Genomic DNA, 24078 nt, shown 5'->3' on the forward strand with positions numbered 1-24078 from the left:
CCGCAGCCTTTTGCAGCAGCTCAACACATTTGCACGTCACCTGCCGGATAATGCGCGTCGGTACGTGGGAAGCATTAGCACCTCTCTGTGCGCCAGCCTTTTGTCAACGACCTACCAGTTTCAGCAGCTAATAAAGCTGTAAACGAGACGCTGTTTTCCCAGTTTCCACGAGAAATTCGCGTTTTTGTAATGATTGAAGGAGACCGAAATGTTCAGGCATGAACTCAAAATCAAACAATATAGAGATGTTTGAAATCAAAACAGATTTTTATTGAATTTTTCAGATGTTTGCATTAGTGTTCTATATGCAAATGGTAAAGAAATGTAATTGCCTTTACTGGTTGCATTGAATCCTGGGATGGGTTGAGATAGCCACCAGAGTTCCAGCATCCCTGCAAGGAAAAGCGAGTTTTAGACATATGGATAAATTAATTACATAAGTTATTAATCAATTATTGTAAAGAGTTGTTGGAAGCCACATTCAAGCAGCATCAGCCTCCCAAAAATATTAAGTAAGCACCTCTAATTACAAAAAAGCTGTTTAAAAAGAATGACAATTTCATTAATTAGTAGAAATACTATTTAAAAAATACCAAACATATCAGCATTTCTCCAAGAGTACATCAACAATTCATCCAAGACGTCAACAAGAGCCCAGACTACCATTCAAAGCATTGCAGCATGGCTTCCAAACCAGAAAATTATCCAATCTGGCTGAATTTAACTAAAAAGCTGCAAAGGACAGTCGGCCACAACGTCTTCTCAATGAGGGATTAATTTAGAAAGACAATAACAAAGTCGTTAATCGACTTTGTATTTATTTGTCTGCAAGAAGAACATATTAATTTCAGTAATTCAAATTTGATGTGACAATTGCTGTTGAAGTTATATAAAAACTCTAATAAAAATGGATTTTATTGAATGTTTTTTCTTGATGCTCGGTCGACCAACAGATGGCGCTGTTACACCGTTCATTTCTTTGATGTGGCAGAATCTCTGAAACTTTCCAATTACTGCTGAATCAGAGCAATGCCATACAACATGGAGGGAACACGTCATTCACATTTCAGTTTGTGATTGAAAGCTACAGAGTGAAAGAAAAATTAAGTCTTGTGTATTTTGAGTTTTGTTTTCTGCAACAGAACAGCCTTACCAGTTTAAAAAGGAATGATTGTTTCCCCAGCTTTATGTTAACATCCAGAAAAAAGATATTTGAAGAACTGTGGCTGGTGCTTCTGTTTTTACAGCCTATAAATATTCATACTTATCTAAATATTTATAAGCACTGTTGCCTTGTGTACACTATATTTCAATATTTATACCAACATACAATGTCTTGTTGTAATAACATGCATGCTGAAATATTTAACAAAATATACCTGATCAAGTCTTTTTGTTTTTACATTTTAACAGACATATATAAATATAATCATATTTTCTGAACAGTGTAAATATTAATATTCTGCTTAAATTTTTTTTAAATAATCCTTTTTCACTCTCCATTTAGTTTGAACCCATTTAAATTTGTCTAGATCCAAAAATGAAACAAGTTTAACTTTAATAATAAAAGATTTTGACCTTATAAACTATTATTCTTGCTCTTTTTTTATAAGGTAGCTTTGTTTCTGTCACACCAATTGTTTGCACAGTAATTCAAGGATAATTAAAACTGTGATATAATATAGAATATTCAATAATAATTGTCTATTTTCTCTCACAGTAATGCTCCGGTGGTATTTTTCTAACATATTTAGAAATGAAAGTGAAAGAAGAAAAGCTAATAGGAAGATCTGTGGAATATTTTTAGTCTTTGACCCAGAGAGTCGGGAAGTGGAGAGCAGAGTTTCGGTCTCAACGTGACTCAAACTCACTCAGTGAAACTTGATATCCAGTAGAAAACAACATGGAGGCCAAACACCAAAATAAGGAAACATCCAGAGTGAAAATAAACTCTCCCAAAGGTAGAATCTGTTTGAAAACATGGGGGGAAAAGAGATGCATATCTTTTATTTATATATATATACAAACTTTATCATCAACTTAAGTTTATTTTCAAGCAAAATAATCTCACAAAAGGGGTGAAAAGGCAAAAATAAGACCTCCATTTATTGAGAACTGTACTTCATTATAAATACTGTTTTTCTCTAGGTGTATTTTCCATGAATCATCTCAGGGATACTCCTCCATTACTCACCTGACCGTGACGCACCTGCTTATCATTGGTTTTGCTTATTTACGGTCAGATCCTTTGAAAACCCGGTTACAGCGAGCAGGTATTTCTGTTTCAGGAAATGGGTCAAAAAAGAAGGTGTGGTTTGTCAGGGATAAAGAGAGACAGCTATGCAAAATCATGTTCAGACCTGACGGACCTTCTTCCCTTCAAGAGCAGAAAGGTAAGAGAAGATCAAGACCTGCATTTTTAGGACAAATGTTGAGAGAACAGTGGATTCAGTTTATTGTTCAGTACAAAACGTAGTTAAGTGTTTTAGATATTTCTGTTGTTGTAAAACTCCTCAATCTGGCCATTTTGTATAAATGAACTCTATTAGAAATTGTGTCTTTTCACTTTCATACCATGAAACACAGATCAGCACGTCAGCTTTTCCTGTATCGGCCTGTCCAGTGACAAACTTTTCATTTCTGGGTTTACCAGTTTGTCTGCTTTTTTTATGTTGATATGCACAACTGACTGTGTGAAATTTGCCACAGAAGACTGAAGATTTGCATATTTTTAGATCACGGCTGATCTTATTTACACAACATTCAAAGATCTGGTTTCTGTTTCCCAGATGAAAAGCTTGACAACAATTTTATTTTTGAAATTTCTTTTGTTTACTTACTTTATGCTTGTGAACATTATTCTTAATGTTTTACATATTTATCCAGTTGTTTGGTTTCATATTCACCTAATTTTGAAATATTGTTTATTTAAACAAAAGTAGCTCAGGAAGATGTTTGATGTGTTGGACTTTGCTTTCTTCTGTGCAGTTCCACAGAAACTCTGGACCCGTTTATCAGAAATGACACGCCCTTCTTAAAAAACTTGATCCAGTTCCTGGGAATAATCTGCTCTGTCAGCATATCTTACAGAATGTATATAATCAATTAATTATTAACAGTATTAATTAATCATTTATTAATTTTTATTTAGAAAATATTATTGTGATTGAAGGCTTGCAAATATGCAGTATATATATATATATATATATATATATATATATATATATATATATATATATATATATATATATATATATATATATATATATATATATATTTATCTTGGACAAAATTAATTAAGTCTGTCTGTATTTATTTTTTTAGTCATAGAACGTACAAAAAGAGAAAAATGAAGAGCTAAAGAAATAAAAACGTGGAATACAAAAACGGATAGTCAAAATAACTAACAAAAAGAAATTAAGTTTTTAAATAATGTTATGCATTAAGAAGAAATTAAATATGCTGAAATGTGCAATGACACAAGAGGTAGAGAGAAAAATTAGACAAACGTCAAGAATGTTTCTTTATAGATTCTAAAATCTATATAAAAAAATTAACTTAAAGTTTAAGTTGTAAACTTTAAGTTTACAACTTAAAGTTGTAAAATTAGAGTTAGAACTTAAACTTTAGATTAGAAAAAATGTGGAAATGAATTAAATAAATTTCTATCTCAAACAGCTGGCATTACAGTAAATACATCTAGACAATAAAGTTAAATAAATGGAATAATTTCAAATCAATAAAAGGCTACAGAAAAAGTTAACTGTAATGTAAATATTTATTTTACCTACTGTAACATTTGGTTAGGAATATCTAACAGTAAAAATTATAACAACTATGTGAAGCTGTTCCATGAGGGTCTGATTGGCGTCTGTGATTAAATCAGATCTAATCAATATGTTGGATTAAGACCATTGATGCTATTAGATTAGAGTAACACAGACTCTGTTTCTGGTCTCCATCATCCTTCATGCAGCTGAATGTTGTGGCGTCTCCAGAGTCAAATGTCCAAATCAGAAATGTCCACTTGATTCTGTTTTTATAAAAATATCCTGAAAATTCCTGAAGGCATTGCCACCGCTACATGAACGCAGCTTTTCCACTTTCACAGCACGTGTTTCAATTTACACAGGAAATTACATCACAGTAGGACATACCATAGCATCAGAACATCAAATCAAATGAGACGGTGCAGCTTTCACCACATAGTAATTCTAATTAGAGTATTTATTGAGGTTTTAATGGTGCTGCTCTGTTTTAACTCTCCAGTCTTGCCTGTTCCTCCAGAATGGCCTGGTCCACGGCAACGCTCGCTAAAGGCTGCTTTGGGAAAATCTACCGGCAAAAATACAATGATACCTGGGCTGCAGTGAAGAAAGTCCCCCAACATCTCATCGATCGGAAAGATCTGGAGAGAGAATGTGAAGTTTACAAGTAAGGACAAGATTCTGAGTTATAAAAACACATCCAGCCTCCTTTATTTCCTCAGGGGTCGATTCATGCATCACTTCCTATGATTAACTTCTTATCTTGATAAAAGTTTAGATTTATCATTGTCATAATAAAGTCCAGTCAATCATGCTTAAAAAACTGTTAATTTGACTATTTTCTCCACTGTTTAATGAAAGCATTAAAAATACATATATATTCAAAATATAGTTAAATACAGTTACTATGTGCAGTTCAATGTTACAAATCACACTTTTTAATGTCACTAGTGTCCTAAAGAAGCATATTAGGAAGGTTTTTCAAGAGAAACATTTGTGTTTGTGGGGCTATAACTGCAGTCAAAGCCATGCAGTTATAAAAAAAGTAATGAACAATATTTGTGGCGTTTTATTTAGCTGAACTGAGAGCAAAAATGGCTCCTTGTCTTGTAAAGGTTGCAGACTCCTGCACCTTGCAAAACCAATCACCATTTTATCACATAATAACCATAAACTTCGACGTGTGTTCTTGAGATTTTATGTGGCAGACCATCACACAGTAGTGCATAATTGCACAATAGAAGGAAAATAAAACATGATTTCAAGTTTACAATATTCAATATTGGCTTTTTCTTTTGCTGAACACCTTGAGCTCAGACAGAGTGGATGGAGATTGTTTCTGAACATCAGTCTTTAGGAATGCACCTTATATCTGTATCAACATTGTTATTGACTGACATTAGTCATTATGTACCAACTCTGTTAAAGTCTGATAAGTAAACCTGGGTCCATCATTTGTGTCCATTATGTGTTTGTTTTTCAGGAGAGGCAGAGACCGGTTTGGAACTGTTTGTTCAGTCATGTGACAGAGATAGTGATGCAGCCTGGGAGTTTAGGGTGTTTAACTGAAGGAGAGAAGCAATGCTGGTGTTTCACAGTGTTGCAAGTGTGCAGAAATACACAGAGTTTATAAATAATATCAGCAAATACTGATTATTGGCAATAACAGTAGTATTTATATCGGAAAACGATATCGGCCCAAGTTTTCCTATCGATGCATCTCTGATCAGTTTTCGAATCTTGCCTCAGAATCTAAACATGATTTAGATTTGAACAAAAGTGAACTCTGTTTGTTGATTAATGAACGTCTGCATTCAAATGGCTGTGCTGCATTTTAACTAAAGGGTTAAGTAAATATGTAGGCCAAACATTTTAGCTTCAAACTGATAGAACAATTTGATAATTGTTTTTCCCTTCAGCTTCCCTACTGTGCAAAACTTTATAAACCAGATGATTTCCTGCCCTTTTGTCAGAGAATGTTTTGATTTTCTTTGATTTTCAATCTTCTGTTTCTTCTTCTCTTCTCCATTTGTTGTGCAGCAAAGCAGAACATCCCAACATAGTGAAGCTTCTGGGCAACATAACGCTCACTGATGGTAAATGGATTATTCCACTGGAGTTTATATTTGGAGAGGATTTGGAGACAACTATCTTCCAGGCAGCAAAATCCAAAATACAGGTAAAGATACTTTTAAAACCAAAACATACCTAAAGTTATTTTATGTCATTCAGTCACACACTGCTGCATCCTGGTTGCACAAAGAAGCAATGTCATAGATCCTTCCTCCCTCCTCAAAAAGTGTTTATAACCATGCTGACATTTGCAGAGTTGTTCTACTTTTATGTATATTTTGTGGAGTTATCTGTTATTTACATTTTACATATCATTTTCTGGGCTTTTCTTTAGTCTCTCAGTGACCAACACCTTCAAATTCCTTTCTTCAATCCTAAATTTCTTTTAGCCTCGAGAGAAATACAAATGTGACACAAAATAAAAACATCCCACTGGAATTAGTTTCTGCCTTTATTATAAATTCCTGATCTAACAGTTTGTGTTCTTAAAACTGTGTTTATTTAATTGCTTCACTTGTGAAAGATGAAAGCTGTGTCTGGTTATTTTAGAGTTAATGTGTATTGCTTCACTACCAGTTTGCATGTCCTGGCAAATTCACATTACATTCTTCCAACATGCAGCTACATTTTGGCCTAAAGGTAATATTGGTTTGAACTTCATCTTCCTCCTTTTTTAGTTGACTCCATCAATTAGAGCCACCATCGTTAATGGTATGTGTGAAGGGTTGATGCACCTCCACATAAACGACATCGTCCATCAAGATCTCAAGCCTGAAAACATCATGGTGAGTCGACACTAAGATCAGCACCAAAAGTTAGCCCAACATGAGCACAGAGTTGTACAAAAGGAGGTGGAGTAAATACATTTTGTGGTTACTGTAAATGGTAAGAAAGATTTAAAAGCCACAATTACTGTTGTTGTTTTTAACCTATTTCAAGTTTTGTTGAAGACAATAACTACAATGTTGTTCTTTAAAAAATCCCCATTTTTAGCATCGTTCAACAGGATGAAGTGATTTAATAGATGTGTAATAAATGTGCATTTTGAAAATGTGTTATTGCATCAGATGACTCTCCTTAAAGTGAGTGAGATAAAAAGAGAGCAAAGGAGCCACTGGACTGTTATGCAAAGAGGATATGCAAAATTTAAAATAAACACAACTACCTTATTAGCCTGGCAGCAAAAACAATCTCCAGGCAGCAGAAAGTTGTAAAGCAAATATGATCTTTGGAGATGAACACAAAATACCATTGAAGTAATGAAAGAAGCAGCTAAGGAGACTTACAAAACCGGCACCCTCAAGATAAATTTTAAAAGCTTTCTTTAATATATACAGGCCACCTAAAAAATTCTGTAGCTAAATTTATTAAAATTCTGGCAGAATTCAGTTGTAGTTTCTGCAGCAGTTCTGACCAGCACTGTTACTCTGATACATGTTATATCAAATACTATCTTCTTTTACTGAAAAGAAAAAAACCCACCATACTTTATCCTACAAACACAGAAAACCATAAATAAAAATTCCTATAACAAGAAATTTTTCAAGATAAATGATAAACATTGTGATAAATGCCCGCTCCTGTTTACAACTTATCCAAATGCACATTTAGAGCTTCAAAATAAACTTTAACACTATTTCAGGTAATTACTTAAATACTCTCAGGGTCGTTTATTTTCAAGATTAGGATATTTTTTGAATGCATATGTTGCTTTTTCACCAAAGTTTATTGCAAAGTTATAAACTGTATTTTTCATCTCATGAAGGCATTTTTAATTGAATTGATTTAATGTATGACTTCCTTAACTGTTTCCTGCCAGGTGGAACATAGCACAAACAGAGCAGTCATCATCGACCTGGGACTGGCAAAGTTTTTCAGACATGGCCTGAACTCGGCCATAGACATGGGGAACGAGGCGTACTCAGCTCCGGAGGTTCTCCAGTGGAGAAGCCAGCGAAGTCAGCGTTCAGATGTCTGGGCCATGGGGAAGATCATTGCTGAGCTCCACGCCCGGGTCCGGCTCCACACGCCCTCCGTCTGTCCTGCCAAAATCAAGGAGACCATGCAAGGTCAGCCCTACTGTGACATTGTGTGCAAGATGGTGGAGCCGGACCCCAGAAAGAGGGCCACCATGGTTAGCATCATAGACGAAATTCGAGTAACTGGAAGAACATTAAGAGAAAGCAGTACGCCGCCTCAACAAGGCCTCCTGAAGCCACCATCACGTGATCACGCCGCCAGACCCAGACCCAGATCTGCATCACCAATGAGAATGAGGGGAAATCAGTTACCAGGAAAACGAGATAATAAAGGCACAGATTTATTGAAATGGGAGCGGACACCCAGACCAGAAATCAAACCTCCTCGTGCCCAAATTGGACTGCCCAAGTCTCCCGTCACAAAGCTGGCAGAGAACAGAAACAGACAAGTGGCTGCAGGCGGGGCGGACATCACGGCCGGCCTCACGAAGCTGAAGTTAAACCACGAACCCGCGAGGGACCTTCCCAACAAGTTACCGCAAACAGGGAAGGTGAAGGTCCAGCGCGTAGAAAGGAAAAACGGGAAAATTGAAACGTGGGAGCAGACTGTGGTGACTCAGGATGGAAAGATTATCAAATATGATGATATTAAGATTAGCAGCACATAAGATATTTAGGGTTGAAACTGTTATGAATCGATTATTGAGATAATCATTACAGTAGATTCAAAGATCAGCCCTTCCAATTATTTGGAACAGTTATTAATCCAAAACTGTACAAAATGTACACATTTATACTTAAGATAAAAAAAAACATTATTTGTCTGTAAATATGCTCAACCCAGAACTTTATAAAAGGCCATTTTAGCTTCACCTGGTTAAAATGTAGTAAAAAACAAAAAATAAAAACATAAAAAATCTTCCATATCCAACTTGAATATTCACTATAGATGCTATGTTTTTTGTTTTAGGCAATAAATTATGTTCTTATTTAAAAAGAAATTTGTAGTTTATAATACATTTCCAATATTATTTAAAACAAACTTAAGCAGTTAAATGGAAAATCTGCAGAATGTGTAATTTCTTTAGCAGATTAATCATCAAAATTATCAATAGAAAAATTGATTACTAAAATAATCATTAGTTACAGACCTAAATATCTTTAGGACAATCTGTATCTTTAAGGACAATTGACTTAAAAAGAAACAAAAGAACTTTTAAGAAAACATGCAAGTGAAGCTTTTCCGTTAAATGTTTCTCAGAAACACGAATGTAACATGTGAGGGATAAATGTTTACAATATCTGCAGCCTTTTTATGACACGATGATGGTTTATAGAAACATAACCAGTAAAAGATCTGGACATAAAAAGAGTGAATTGTTGAAGAGGAGGAAACACATCTGCATAGTTCTGCCCTTCAGTTTGTTCAAGCCTCCACAGTGAGCCTAATGTTTGTGAAAAGAAAAAAAAAACAAACTAAAATATGTCTTGTGATCTTTTTTTCCTCAGTGTGTCAGCAAGAAAGCTGTAATTTTTTATTTTTTATTTTCTACAGTTGTGTGTTTTTTTCATTTTACCTGTAGTACATCTACATGTGTCACCTTTGTCTCTTTTGTGTTTTATTTATTGTCTCTCATCTAAAACTTGTTCTACATGCTAGTTTTTTCCATTTATCTTACCTGGCATTTTTTTATTCAGTTCATTTGTAGTTGACTCACCTTTTCTGAATAAATGCAGTTTCGCTTTGACTAACACTTAACTTGTGAACGCTGTTAAACCTGTCAAACCTGATGTGTGTGTGTGGTCAGAGATCCTGCTACTGGTTTTGGAATAAAGTTAAATCTTTCTTGCCATATAGAGATTCACTAACCAATAATACGTTTATGTCTTGATAATAACTGTCATGGGGAATTGCTTTAAAAATAGGCAAAATTTTTCTGCAGATAATCTTTGTGATGTTTTTTTAAATTTGGTCATAGTATGCCCTCTACTGGATCATATGGTAAACTGCAGTTTATCCTAGTCAAAAAAAACAAACAAATTTCAATGCCTTGCAAAATTATTCACACCTTTTCCACATTTTGTCTCTTTATAAACACAAACTTTAGGGTTAGGCTATCACACGGAAATCACATGGTTTGACTTTTCCACAAGCCATGTATTTCAAACACATTTAAGAAGCATTATTATGTGGCAAAATATAACAAATTAATCCTCACAGATTTTTAAAGATGCTCTCAGTCCAGTTTGACTGAGACTCAGGTATTTTGCCTAAAAAACAATGGACAGAAGTTTCAGTCTTTAGAGGTATGCCTCTGCAGTCACACCTCTAAAGACTTTCACTGCAGCTGTAACTGCAGTGAAAGGCGGTTTGACAAGGTGTTGACTCAGAGGATTAAATATAAATAGATGCCACACCTTAAGAATTGTTCTTTGCAAAAAAAAAAAGAAATCAAGTTTCTTTTCCTTTAATTTCACAATTTAGCCCTGCTTAGTCACATGGAATCTAAATGAAATGCATTAAAGTTTTAGACGGTAATGACACAAATGTGGCATTTGTAATGGCACACAAATGCCACGGTAATGACTTTTACTAAATACTTATTTTTAGACTTCCATTTTTTCTTTTTTATTAATTGTTATAGCTGGCAGAGTATCATTATCATCTCTAATTTTTGTCCTGGTCAGGGTAGGCAGGGTAAACCCTGGATGCCACTGCCTTGCTCCTCATTTCTTTTTTTATTTTTACTTTTTCTGCTGCATGTTCAGTTGTGGACTAAGAGAAGCAATGGATTTCCTTCTTTTAAAGCAAAAGCACGACCGGCCATCATGTTGCATCATCTTCAAACGCTGCGTTCAATAAGGTCGCGCCGGTCGTTCACTCAGCTGTGTAACCAGGGCCTGATCGGCTGCACGATAGGCCTGATGGGTAACAAGGGAGTGAATCATAGAGCTTCCTGGGACAGAAAGGCTACACAAGCACACATCTTTATGCTCTGACTCACACACGTTCTTTTTTCTCCCAGCACACACACAAACTTTTCACATATTCCCTTTATTACTTATACATTCATGCAATTAGTGGAGACCTACATTGCTAAATATATGTATGTGCGCACAAATACATATAAACAGAATGATATATGACACAAGGTTTATGTTTTCAGGGTTTGATAGCTCTCTCTGGAAAAAATCTAGCATAAAAATTTTAAATGTTTTTCTTTTGGAGTTGCGTTCATAATCGTTTAAAAGCCGAAGCTCTTCTGATATACACCACAGTTTAAAGCAAACACACTCCTCTGCTGGTGGGGGCCACTAAGGTTTCTTAATGTCTTAATGCATGAAAGACATTGAGAAACAACATTGAAATTTCTGCAGGAATTTGTAATGATTGAACTGAGAATGATTTAAACTGATAAACAACTTGCACATCTAATTGATTGTAAGTTTCTGAGTATTAAAAACACAAAAAAAGTATTTTATTAGTTGGTAATCCAAGAAATTTCATGGTCATCAAGGTTCATTATAATGGGATTTTCAGTAAGTCAAGTAAAATTCAGAAAAAGTACAGCTTCAAAATTTGGCCCAAATAAGATTCCATATAAATAGTTTTAAATTAGAGCTGTTAGATCTTAAAGAGACATAAATTTAATGAATTTATAATAATATTACAATAATAGTCTGGAAAATAGCATGCACTGACACTGAAAATGACTGCAGACTGGGAAAAAAAAATATTGCTAGCAGTAAGTCACACATGCACACCCACACCCAGTGTGGACCAAATTCACAGCTGATTGGACACGTCTCCCTCTGGATCGCGAGTCTGCTAGAAAGTGTCAAATCGAAGTTCATCCTCCACGCGTTCACATCCGCTCACACTCAGTCGATCAGGCGTCTACTTCAGATGCCTGATGTGACAAATGTGGGCAAGTGAGGAATGCGAGCTGCGTTCAACCTCTTTGTCACATCGCTGTGTGTCTGTTCAAACTGCGCGCCAGACGTCTGTCTTCTCTTATCGTGCAGATTTGACGTTTCTGCACTCAGATCCTTCTCAGTCTGCTCCTAAACATCTAGCTTTAGGTGAAGCTTTTGTAGATAAGCTGCTTGAGTGTTTGGATGAGCAGAGTGTTCATATTTAGCTGCTTTGCTGAAATGATTAATCGTATTAATCGCGATTAGTTGATTATTGAAATCACCATTAACTATTTAGTAAATGATTAATTATTAACTGGAATATACAGACTCTAAAAATTGCCATTTGCTGAAAGAACAAAACACTCAGAGCAGTAATTAAAACAAAAATGTACAAAAAATATATACAGTATATACGTTTTGAATTTCAGATGAAAATCTTCTTTGTTTGTAAATATGTTCTACACAAAACTCCTCAAATGGTGGTTCAACTTCAGCAAACAAACAAACAAACAAACAAACATTTCTATTAAGTACCTTTTGCCATCATAAAAGCATCAAACTATTGTTTTTGGCTGCAGATGCATTCTTCTCTACAAATTATCAAGCATACACTAAAAGAACTTTGTGTTATTGAAAATTAGGCTATCCAATTTCTTTGTTATCTATTCATAAAAGGAAGTGAATTATTTGCTTATCTGTATCTTTAATTTATTTCTAATATTGTGAAAAAAAGCCTTTAGTGGTTAAGTGAAAAATCAGCAGAAAGTGTCAAATCTTTCATACAATTAATCGATTAATCGTCAAAATAATTGATAGAATAATCATTCATTTCAGCTCTAATGGACAGATGGTAACATAGAAAACATGAGAACTTCAGTTTTTATATGCCTATCCTGAGTAAAAATTGTCCTAGTTTACAAAAGAAGTTCTAAATATCCTCTTATGACGTTTCCAGTGACTCAGTGAGCGATCAAAGTGTTTGGTTTATATCGACTCCTGCGGTTTCTTCTGCCAGCTCTGATTTAATCTGGTGTGTTATTAGATGTTTAAGGCAGAAATAAATTAGAAAAGAAATGTATTAACAGCAAAGAATTAAAGCTGTCAGAAGCAGTTTCATGAACTCAGTCAGAAGTCTTGATCAAATCTTTGTGATTGTGGATTCAAAATGGCCTCAAGGCATGATGCTGCCGCCGTAATCTTCCTTACTGAGGATGCTGTTCTCTCACAGTACCTTACAATTCTGCATTTAACTGTTATGGCTTTTGGTCATATTATTCAATTCAAGAACACAAATTTGACTTGTTATTTTCATACAGTAGCATTTATTGGCTAGAACAAAATGTACTTTATGTTTATAAATTAGGCTCAATATGTAGGGTTTTTGTGCTCATTTGGTTGAGATTTTTATATTTATTCTGTAAGTTTAAAACTTGAGGACTGCATAATTCAATTTCACTTGTGTAAAACTATGGCTAAATTAAACAAAACATACATTTATTCTATGTCCACTATAACTGAATGTCTGAATAACAAAAAGAAAAAGTATTTTTCTATGAAGAACCAGAATATTTTGCTTTCTCCTGCAAATTTCGCATATATGTAACTTTTACTCAAAAGCAAACTTTGTTTTTATTTGCTGGGTGTATTTAGCCACTTTAGAAAATGGCAGAAAAGAAAGAGTTTTAAAGAAAGGGTGACCTAAATGCTTTTTTTATATATTTTTTCTTCAATCAATACATAAAACATCTGAAAACTGGACGCTTTTCTTTTAATGATGTAAACCTGACAAATCTTTTTATGTTTTGGATTTACAATAACTTACATACATTCCAACCATAAAAATTAGACTAATTTATTTGCTTAATTAAAGTACTGAAGCTTAGTTTGTTGTTGAAAAGAAAGAAAAACACTTTTGTTTAGGCCCATAATTTTGATCCATGTGGCAAAAAGTTTGGACACTTCTCCCTTCCAAGGCCTCCCTTCCACCAACATGATATTTTCTTTGTTGAATAAGCTTTGTGTGTGTGTGTGTGTGTGTGTAGGCGTGGGCGTGTGTGTGTGTGTGTGTGTTTCATAGCAGGCTGCTTAGGATGAGGAAGAAGATGCAGTAAATCCTCATTCGCAACCGCTGCCTAACCGTCTCTGCCTCTTTTTCTTGAGATTAGACTACGTTAGGAAAGCATGTGCATGCGGCGTGTGTGTGTGTGTGTGTAGTTAACCCTTCTCATGTGTCAGTTTGTGTTTGTGTGTGCCACATGTGTGCTAAAATGTGTGAGAAAAAAAACACTTTTAAGCTTTCTGCATGTGTGTATGTGATAATAATAATCCCCTTTTGTGTGTTTGTGATAGCTGTGTGTGCTTGTTTGCAGTATCTGTGTATTTTTAAACGTATGCATATGAGTGTGAGTATTTGTAAGAAAGCTGCACCCATCTCAATGACAAAATTTGAGGAGAGAAATCCCTGGTATCATATTTACCCTGAGTGTGTGTAAATGTGTGCGGTCTTAACACAGTGTGCGATAAGACGCTTCATCGTATGCATGTGTGTTTGGGTAAGCACGCATGTTTGCATTTGATAAACACTCTCACTGACTCTCCAACTCAGTGGGAGTCTGAGTTGGAAAATCCTTGTGCTCCAACACTGAAATCCAGGTTTATTATTATGAGAATGCGAAAGAAACATAAAAATGGAGTAATCAGATGAGGTAGAGGAGGAGGAAGAGGTGCAGGGAACAACCAACACCTGGTGGAATCAGAGAGTTTCTTGTCACTCAGCCATGTGTAATATATGGATATTTAGATTTTACACTAAAACACAACCACTTTCAATCACAAAGGAAACTTAAACGTACTTCATATCAACCATGTTTCTTTAAGAGTTGCTGTAGATGTTGAAGCAGCAGTCTGTGTTACAGTGTAACTGAAGTTGTCTCTGACTGAGGCGTAGCGCACGTAGCCTATAATATTTTATAGTGTCACATTTACATTCTGGGTTATTTGTAGCTCTACAGATTAGCAGGTTCATCTCTAAATTCTCAGCCTCTCCTACTGGCCAGACATTCATGTTGGCACCAATTTCAGAATGAAAATGACAGATTTATTGAGGTGCAACATGCTTTCATTCATAAATTCATTCATATTAGAAGGAGAATCAACTTTATTTCTGTACACAAACAAGGAATTTGACTTTGGTTCTGCTTTGCTCTCAATATAGATATTTAAAATATATAAGTACAAAAGTCAAAATAGAGTTTTTCTTTTGTGGAATATGTACAGATGCAGAGCTTTTAAAGGAGGAAAACACAGTTGAATTTGTGCAACTATGCAAGGTGTCAATCTGGGTATTAATATGCTTTTTATTTCATTTATAGAGACAATTTTAAATGCGTGACCCAGTCACTCTCATAGGATTACACATCTGGATCAAAAGTTCAGAGAGTTTTGCTATTATGAAAAAATGGACATGTGGGCTAAAAATAAATGTTTTAAAATTCCAAATCAGTAAATGTTTGGTGTATAAGCACCTGAAAACATGAATTTGGTAAATAATACAGGGAAAAATAAAATGGTAAAATGGTAATGAGGAAATTTTTTTTACATTTTTTCATTGCCTCTAAATTTCCAGTTAAACCATATCAAAATATCATATCAAATATCCTAAAACCTTTGGTTTTGTTGCATCACCTCATGAATATTATTAACCTCACGAATCTCCAGATTCAGATAATAAAGCTTATCATCCTTTCATTGTGTTGTGATCCATCTGTGTTTTGTCAAAAACAGAGAAAAACTGGTTGGTTATACTGGTTGTAAAAATCATCTGATTCTGTAAACAAAATAGCAGAATTCTTTACTTATTTAACCAAAAAATTAAATACCTTTGAAAATGATCCTCTTCATCACTCAAACACATTTCTTCTCTCTCTCTCTTTCTGTTTTGAGGCCCATTTGGAGGATGAGGTTGAGGTTTGACAAACTCCTGCGGGGAGCAGCCGGGTGGAGGGTGTGTGACGGGAGAGGCAGAGCTTGTAGAATAAAGAGCATGGTGACAGTTTCTGACAGAGATCTGACAGCTGCTGCAGGTTCACATCAGCCATCTGCAGCAAAGCAGTTCTGCCGAGTCTGCACACCTCGCGTCGCATCAAGTCAGCTTTTTACCCACAGATCCCAAAAGTTCAGGACGGGTCCCTCTGTATGTGTGTGTACCTGCATTTATGCATGTGTGTGTCTGTGTGTAGAAGTGAGGGAAGCAGAGGGAGCTTCTGTATGCACATTTGCAAAGTGATAGTACAAGAGCTGCAGAGTGTGTGTGTACACCAGAGAATTAGAGATGGAGAGGTTGTGTCTGTCTGTTTGAGATGCTACTTTATACACTCTGGGGTGTGCGTGTGTGTGTGTGTCTGCAAGAGATACAGAAAGGAATCAACTCGTTGTGTGTCAGTGAGGCATTACTTTTCTTTTGTGCATGCATGCATAGGGGTGTGTGTGTGTGTGGGGGTGGGTGTGTGTGTGTGTGTTAGCTGTCGACCAGGATTTACCCTCACTGAGACGTAATCTGAGTGTCGGCAGGATTCTCTAAAGGTTAGACAGAAACAGAGGAGTGTGTAGTAAACGTTGGTACTGACCTCATTTCCAAACCTCAGTCCTTCCTCAGGTCTGTAATATTGAATTTTTATGGAGTGTTTGTGTCTCAGGGAAATAGGAAGAAAAAAATCAAAAGAAAATACTTTCTTCTTTGTTCTAGTGAAGTTGATAAAATGTTGTTTTGTTCTCATTTTATAGAAAAGAAAGAGGTTAAATACTTTATTACAAAAAGATTGAACACTCATTTAACTCTTTGGAAACTAGAATCAGATGTTAATATTTTAAGAGAAATAACAGAATTGTTTATTAATTGTAATATTTTAAATACAAGCTTTTCAAGTAATTCTAAAATTTTCCACATATATATAATTTGAGTGCGGCATTAAAATTCACTTATCAGAGCTAGAAATGTCAAATATTTGGCTCTTAATGTTGCATCCAACATTTTTTCGGGCAAAACAAAGCAGACAAAAACAAAACAAACTGAATGCACAGATATAAATTTATTATAGATTTTCTCTAATCTCATAGTGATTAAAATTATACAGACAGACTAAAATCTACATAGCCATAACACCTTGACTGTCCATATTTTAAACAAACTTCTGGTTCATTCTGACTTTGACATCTGAACACACATCTTGGAGCAGCATCAGATTTAATAACTTAAAATGGAAATGAAATACCTGCAGCAGAAGCAATCCTTAAGGATGTCTGAGATTTGGGATGTTGAAATGAAAATTTCTTAAAAGTGTTTTCCAAGTGAATTTTCAAAACATGAATCACAATATTTATTGTTTTCAACATTTTTGGGAAATTTTGACAAATTCTTGTCCAAACCCCATTTTTACTCTATTATTCCTACCATTTATGCTGCAAGATGACAAAATCTAGTTTCTTCAGGAGCAATGATCCTTCCATATTATTCTCTGAAGCAGTCTGACTCAGTCAGTTGTACTTAACAGAAAACTGTTGTGAAGACAGTTAAACGTGAAATTTTATTACTTTCAGAGCCCTCCTCTTCCTGGTCTCAAACAAACACTGAATCTGGGTGGAACCAGCAGCTGCTGAAGGACGAAGCTCATTGGCTGTAGCCTCTCTGCCCTGACATATGATTGGTGGATCAGAGCTCAAGCTTGTTTCTCTTCTCAGGAAATGAAACTAACAGTCAGAGTGACTGAGAGGAGAAATGGAGCAGCTGGACCGAGAAACCTTCTCCTGTTCCATCTGTCTGGATCTACTGAAGGATCCAGTGACTATTCCCTGTGGACACAGCTACTGTATGAACTGTATTACAAACTTCTGGGATGAAGGTGAGAAAAAGAAAAACTACCACTGTCCTCAGTGCAGGAAAACCTTCACACAGAGGCCTGACCTACAGAAAAACACCATGTTAGCAGCTTTAGTGGAGCAGCTGAAGAAGACTGGACTCCAAGCTGCTCCTGCTGATCTCCACTATGCTGGACCTGAAGATGTGGCCTGTGATTCCTGCACTGGAAGAAAACTGAAAGCCATCAAGTCCTGTTTATTCTGTCTGGCCTCTTTCTGTGAGAAACACCTTCAGCCTCATCATGATGTGGCTCCATTTAACAAACACAAGCTGGTGGAGCCCTCCAAGAACCTCCAGGAGAACATCTGCTCTCGTCATGATGAGGTGATGAAGATGTTCTGCCGCACTGATCAGAAGTGTATCTGTTATCTCTGCTCTGTGGATGAACATAAAGGCCACGACACAGTTTCAGCTGCAGCAGAAAGGACCGAGAGGCAGAGAGAGCTGGAGGAGAGACGAGGAAAAATCCAGCAGATGATCCAGGACCAGGAGAAAGATGTGAAGCTGCTTCAACAGGAGGTGGAGGCCATCAATCACTCTGCTGAGAAATCAGTGGAGGACAGTGAGAAGATCTTCACTGAGCTGATCCGTCTCCTCCAGAAAAGAAGCTCTGAGGTGAAGCAGCAGATCAGATCCCAGCAGGAAACTGAAGTGAGTCGAGTCAAAGACCTTCAGGAGAAGCTGGAGCAGGAGATCACTGAGCTGAAGAGGAAAGACGCTGAGCTGGAGCAGCTCTCACACACAGAGGATCACAACCAGTTTCTCCTCAACTACCCCTCACTGCCAGCACTCAGTGAGTCTACACACTCATCCAGCATCAACATCCGTCCTCTGAGACACTTTGAGGACGTGACAGCAGCTGTTTCAGAGCTCAGAGAGAAACTACAGGACGTCCTGAGAGACTCATGGACAAACATCTCACTGATGGTCACTGATGTGGATGTTCTGCTGTCAGAACCAGAACCAAAGAGCAGAGCTGGATTCTCAAGATATTCATGTGAAATCACACTGGATCCAAATACTGCACAAAGTTCTCTGTTACTATCAGAGGGAAACAGGAAGGTGACAACAATGAATCAGCATCAGTCTTATTCTAGTCACCCAGACAGATTTACTTCTTGGTTTCAGGTTCTGAGTAGAGAGAGTCTGACTGGATGTTGTTACTGGGAGGTGGAGTGGAGCGGGACACAAGTTTATGTAGCAGTCGCATACAAGAACATCAGCAGAGTAGGAACTGGGAATAAATGTGTATTTGGACGTAATGACAAATCTTGGGCATTAGAGTGTTCCCAAAACAGTTTTAGATTTGGTCACAATAACATCTGGACCTCCATCTCAGGTCCTGGTTCCTCCAGAATAGGAGTGTATCTGAATCACACAGCAGGTATTCTGTCCTTCTACAGCGTCTCTGAAACCATGACTCTCCTCCACAGAGTCCAGACCAGATTCACTCAGCCACTACTGGCTGGAGTTAGGGTTCGGTACATTGGAGACTCTGCAGAGATCTGTGAACCCAAATAGATTTTCTCTCTGATTGTTGATCAGAGATGTTGTTGATAGGGTTAGGGTTAGGGTTAGAAATGATCTGCTGTTCTGATCTTTATATTTCTGGTTTAAATGTAATATTTTGTGTTCCAAGATCTATTAAGGAAATCACTACTGATGATTTTGTTTAAACTCATGACAGAAATATTTCATGGAAATCTAATTTTCTCTGGGCTTTAATAGTTTTACTCTAATATTTGTGTTGCTTGTTTTTGGATGTTTTTGCTGTTTAAATCAGTTGAGTTTGAAGTGAACTGAACTTGATTCTGTTTTCTTTATTTTGATCCAAAGAAGAAAACATACTAACATTAACTCAAAAGTGATGCTGTTTTTTAAATTTTTCATATTGAGATAAAAAAAATTATTTTGTTCTATGCATTTTACCTTCTTCAATAAAACAACTTGATTACAGAGAAATGTGGAAAGTCTTCTCTTCATTATTACAATTTGTCATCTAAAATTCAGAAATATTTCCTTCAGAGTCTCATGTGATGCTGGAGAAGATCAGATATTTGGTTTCACCTTCATTCATCAACAACACTTTGCTTCCACTGCTGCAGAGAGATTACATGGATAAAGGTTTTATTACAGGAACTGCTGAGTTAACCTGTCAATATAAACAAATATTTAATTAAAGATTTATTTGAACATTTTTTGCATGGGCATAAGTGAGTTCCATTACAACAGAAAGGCACCACAAAATATAAATATCTTTTATCAACAACCACAAAACATCATCTCACATAATAACCAAAAGTCTTATAAAAGGATCAACCAGTCTTGGTTGCCATGGTGATCTGCTATCTGCTCAATCAGCTCATTTTATTATTGTTGTGGCCCTTACATTTACTCCTGCACTCTCCTGTGTCCTGATAATTACAATAAAGCTCTTTTTTTCACACCCAGTCAAATTTTTGTTTAAATCCTGTACATGTCTCTGGTCCAGCACACCTAAATCAATGGCTGAATTACCTCCTCCTCATTACTTCACCGCCACCTAGTGGCGATTTAACTGTTTCAAGTGTTAAACATGTTAAGACCAAAAACAAGGACGATGGATGGACAGATGGACAGACAGACGAACAGATGGATGGACAGTCATTCAGTTCAATATGGCGATCCAGACTGAGCTATGTGGCGCTTTTCAAACATGAAGGAAATTTATATCAATGAAACTCACTGTGTCTATATGTGATACTCTTAAAGACTTTTATCAGGAAAAATATGTCATATATGTCTGAAGAGACAAAATAACTGTCTAAAAACAAACTCATTTAGGACAAGGGAAACCTGAAGAAGCAAACAATTGCAACATGACATAGATGTAAAATGTAATTTTCTGAAAAATGTTGCAGAAAGAAGAAAATGCAGCAAATATGTTCATTTATGTAAAACTGATAAAATATAAAAACATGATTTGTAACTTTCATGTGTTGAAACAATGTTTACATACTTCACATAAACTCTGTGTGTATTGTGTCTTTGTAATATATAAGTTAAATTTTTCAAACTGAATTATAGAATAAATGAACCGTTTACTGAGGTTATAATTTACTGAAGTGCATTTGGGCATCTAGTTGAACTTTTCCTGTTGAGCAGAGTGATGATCTTCTTTTGTCTGAACCTTGGTGGTTTGGTACCCTTCATGTGTCCATTGACTTTGACGGGAAGCCAAATGGCTCAGCTCCCCCGATCTCATCCACTCTCCAAACAGTGAATATTAAAACGCATAATACATGCAGTTTCTCCTTACTTGCACTTTTCCCCCTGTAATTCTTTGTCGTGCTGATTTAGATGTGGGGTGTCAGCCAAGCTGCCCTCAGGCAGTTCTACCCTCTGCGACCCAGTTTATGGTGGCTTCCGCTTCCCCCTGTCAGCCTGATGGCGTGCCGACCACGGAGCAGTCAGGTGGCTCCATGTGCCGAACCACAGGACTGAGGCCCCAAACGGTTCGCCTGCAAAGTGCTTCCACATTTACTCTACTTAACTTCCTCAACTTTCAGCCAAATGACTCTGATAATAAGATTAGGGAATTGTCAAAAAGTTATGGAAATGTATTGATAAACAAGCAGTGAGTGTTTTTGTCACTGAGCAAGCAACCAACCTTTTGCATGCTCAATTAAGTAACAAACAGTTTGTTCCAGACCACTTCTCTCATCCCCTGCAGGTTATGAGTATCTATATTTATAGAAATACAGAAAATAATAAAACAGAAATGATTTACTTTGTTTGCAACTTTTGTTGTAGTTGCAAAAGTTTCCCCAAATTGTTTTGATGATTTTAGTAGCAACTTTACAAGGTAAAAACTGGCACAAATCCAGCCTCTATAAATAAATGTACATTCTAGCACCGCAAGAGAAGGCTGAAGCCCTTATCAAATATTCAGCTATGCAAGGAATTTGTTAAATCCACAGTTTTCTACCTGGAGCTTTCTTAAAGGAGGCTTATTTTATTATATGATTTTCCTTATGCATGTTCTAAAGAGCATCTCTGTCAGTAGCTCAGGAGACCTTATGTAATAGCTTTTTGCAAGAGTGTTTTGTCTATTAAAAAATGTTTTAATTTATGGCACAAAATCTACATTTAAAAAACAAAACTAAAGTTATGTTTTTAAACAAAGTTAAGTGACAAACTAACAGTTTATGTATACTTAAGGATCTTTTTTGCACGGCATCCATCCAATCTATACATTTAGTCCCTGCTGTGATTGGCTGATTTGATGTTTGATTTCATTTGAAAACATTTAGCCAATGTGACTAGTGAGCATGGTTTGTCTGTTGATTTCAGTTTTTGAACTGAAAAGTGATGAAAAATGACATCACTGTTGTTTTCGATTCAAAAAATATAAATATATGCAAGTATCAAATCTCATTTTTTGAAACTTTCCATGAATGAAACTGATCACATTTGATGCGACATCTGCAGTGACTTCTGAAATAAATTATCATGAATCTGAGCGCGTGTGGGCGTGGGTGTGTGGGTGTGTGGGTGTGTGGGTGTTGCAGTAATATGGCAGTTATGGCCGTATCCAGAAATTTCAGACGGTTCTGGGACTGAAGCATGCAGGACCGGTGCTGATGTGTTCAGGGACCCCTGAGTGTCAGTGTCACCCAGTCTGTCTGCTGCATTCAGGCCTGCTGCAGAGATGAAAGGCTGACTTCTGATAAAACAGACGGGCAGAGAGTAAGAGCGCGTGCACGCCCACACACACACCCCCACACACACACGTCCACACCCCCACACCCCCACCCACACACACATATATGCTGTAGAAAGGAGGCTTCTGTGCCATTTCTACCCTCCTGAGACCCTGCATCCTCATATGAGGACATTACATTTTTGTAAACACAGATGTAAATAATAACATTGATTGAATGGTCTTATCGTCACACAGATAGACCCAATGTCCTCGTCTGAGGACATTGGGTTTTGAGATAACCACTTATTGTAGAACGCTAAAATTTCATTTTTAGGCTAATTGGGTCCTTATGATCCCAAATGACAAGGAGAAATGTATATGCAAAAACAGACCCATTGTCCTCATATGAGGGCATTGGTTTTGACATAGTTCAAGAGCACATAGAAAGCTAAAATTTAATTTCAACTAAAATCAGGTCATACTAATCCCAAATAGTAAGGAGACATAAAAAATGCACATCAAACAAAAGCCCGGGTCTCAGGAGGTTAAATTTAAGTTTGATCCCAATAACGTACAAGAATACATAAATATTGACTATTTAAAAATCTCTACACATTAAACATTTAGAATCCAAAATGGTTCTCATGAGGAAAACACAGGCATACATGCAGAGTTAATACTGAGTCAAACTTTTTCGCAGGCTAACTTCATTAAAGTTAGAAAAACAAAATACAAAACCCAATTTGCATCATAAATGCACTCTATCTATTATCTTTGTTTTTATGTAATTTTGCATTTTAATTACTTCACAAATATGAAAATCAACATTTCCTGATTATGCTGATTGAACATTTAATCCGGCTGCAATCATGTTTCCTTCTAAACATGTTTAACAAATTAGCCGTGATTGTTTTTGATTATACTTTTAGTTTTTTGTTTTTTTTTGCTTGTTGTTGTTGCTCTGGGTGTTGATTATGTGCCTAACTGGGTAAATAAAGTTGGTAATAAATTACAGGAGGAACATGAAGCTGACTGGAAAGCAGGAGGTTACACTCACTATTATTCTTCCTGTAGTGAAAACAATAAATCATTTCTACAAAGATGAATCAGAATAATTAGAGAAGGCAGTTTCTCCCAGAGCTCTGGCTCAGTGTAGTTAAATGTATGGCAAGATGTTATACCTTTAATATAGCTACATTTTTTCAAGTATCTTCTCAGCCTTTTTTCATTGTGTTGTTATTCACTATCACTGCAAATTAAAAACCATTTCAAATGTGTTTCCTAAAAACAGTGTTTTATGCTTATTGACAAAAATTGGTTTATTTGGTGTATAAAAAGCATGTTTAATTTCCAACGGTTCATTAAACCTGGAGTGTGTCGGTGCTGGCAGTGTGTGTTCTGTGTCTGTTTTCTGAGCAGCACGGTTCCTTTAGTGGGCATGGCAGTGAAGGCTGCAGTGTCCACACCTGACTGCAACCACTTCGTCAGCCTGCCGGGAAATAAAAGGCAGATTTCTGCTCTTGATGACTGTGAGTAGTTGTATAATTAAGCCTACCTTTGTGCAAATAGAAGACTTACCTTAGAGAAATTCAACATGTGTGTCTTCTGTCCTCTCTCCTCTGAGACAGCTCACCTGTTTTACCTGTGGAAGCAGAAAGGAAACAATAGTGTTGATAATGACCAAAATCTAGGTGGTTGTCATAAGTTCTCAGTATGTGGAATTGCTGCAAATTTAATGACTTC

At 36.3% G+C, this 24078-nt stretch overlaps 2 protein-coding genes and 1 long non-coding RNA gene across 4 annotated transcripts; 2 read left to right on the top strand and 1 right to left on the bottom strand.

The window, feature by feature from the left end:
• The first annotated feature begins 2263 nt into the window (after positions 1–2263).
• On the top strand, positions 2264–9578 carry LOC116717782 (probable myosin light chain kinase DDB_G0282429). Of its 2 annotated transcripts, none has more exons than XM_032559385.1 (5): positions 2264–2393; positions 4288–4434; positions 5808–5946; positions 6518–6625; positions 7660–9578. In XM_032559385.1, exons 2-5 carry the CDS (start codon positions 4289–4291, stop codon positions 8485–8487), a joined length of 1221 nt encoding a protein of 406 aa, XP_032415276.1. In that variant the 5' UTR covers positions 2264–2393; position 4288; the 3' UTR covers positions 8488–9578. The 2 variants fall into 2 exon arrangements, with proteins under 2 accessions (XP_032415276.1, XP_032415277.1); XM_032559386.1 differs by having other exon boundaries at positions 2273–2393; positions 4270–4434.
• An 852-nt stretch (positions 9579–10430) lies between these two features.
• On the bottom strand, positions 10431–22886 carry LOC116714497 (uncharacterized). The gene is made up of 3 exons (XR_004338067.1): positions 22495–22886; positions 14913–14923; positions 10431–10443 (listed from the first exon to the last, which is right to left on the bottom strand). It is a non-coding gene; the product is annotated as an uncharacterized LOC116714497 (long non-coding RNA).
• LOC116714487 (tripartite motif-containing protein 16-like) lies at positions 17472–19613 on the top strand. Its single transcript, XM_032555106.1, has one exon. The coding sequence runs from the start codon at positions 17511–17513 to the stop codon at positions 19170–19172; it is 1662 nt and encodes a 553-aa protein (XP_032410997.1). The 5' UTR covers positions 17472–17510; the 3' UTR covers positions 19173–19613.
• Positions 22887–24078: the final 1192 nt, after the last annotated feature.

Source organism: Xiphophorus hellerii, chromosome 3, assembly GCF_003331165.1.
Source record: "Xiphophorus hellerii strain 12219 chromosome 3, Xiphophorus_hellerii-4.1, whole genome shotgun sequence".
In the NCBI taxonomy this organism is placed as follows: Eukaryota; Metazoa; Chordata; class Actinopteri; order Cyprinodontiformes; family Poeciliidae; genus Xiphophorus; species Xiphophorus hellerii.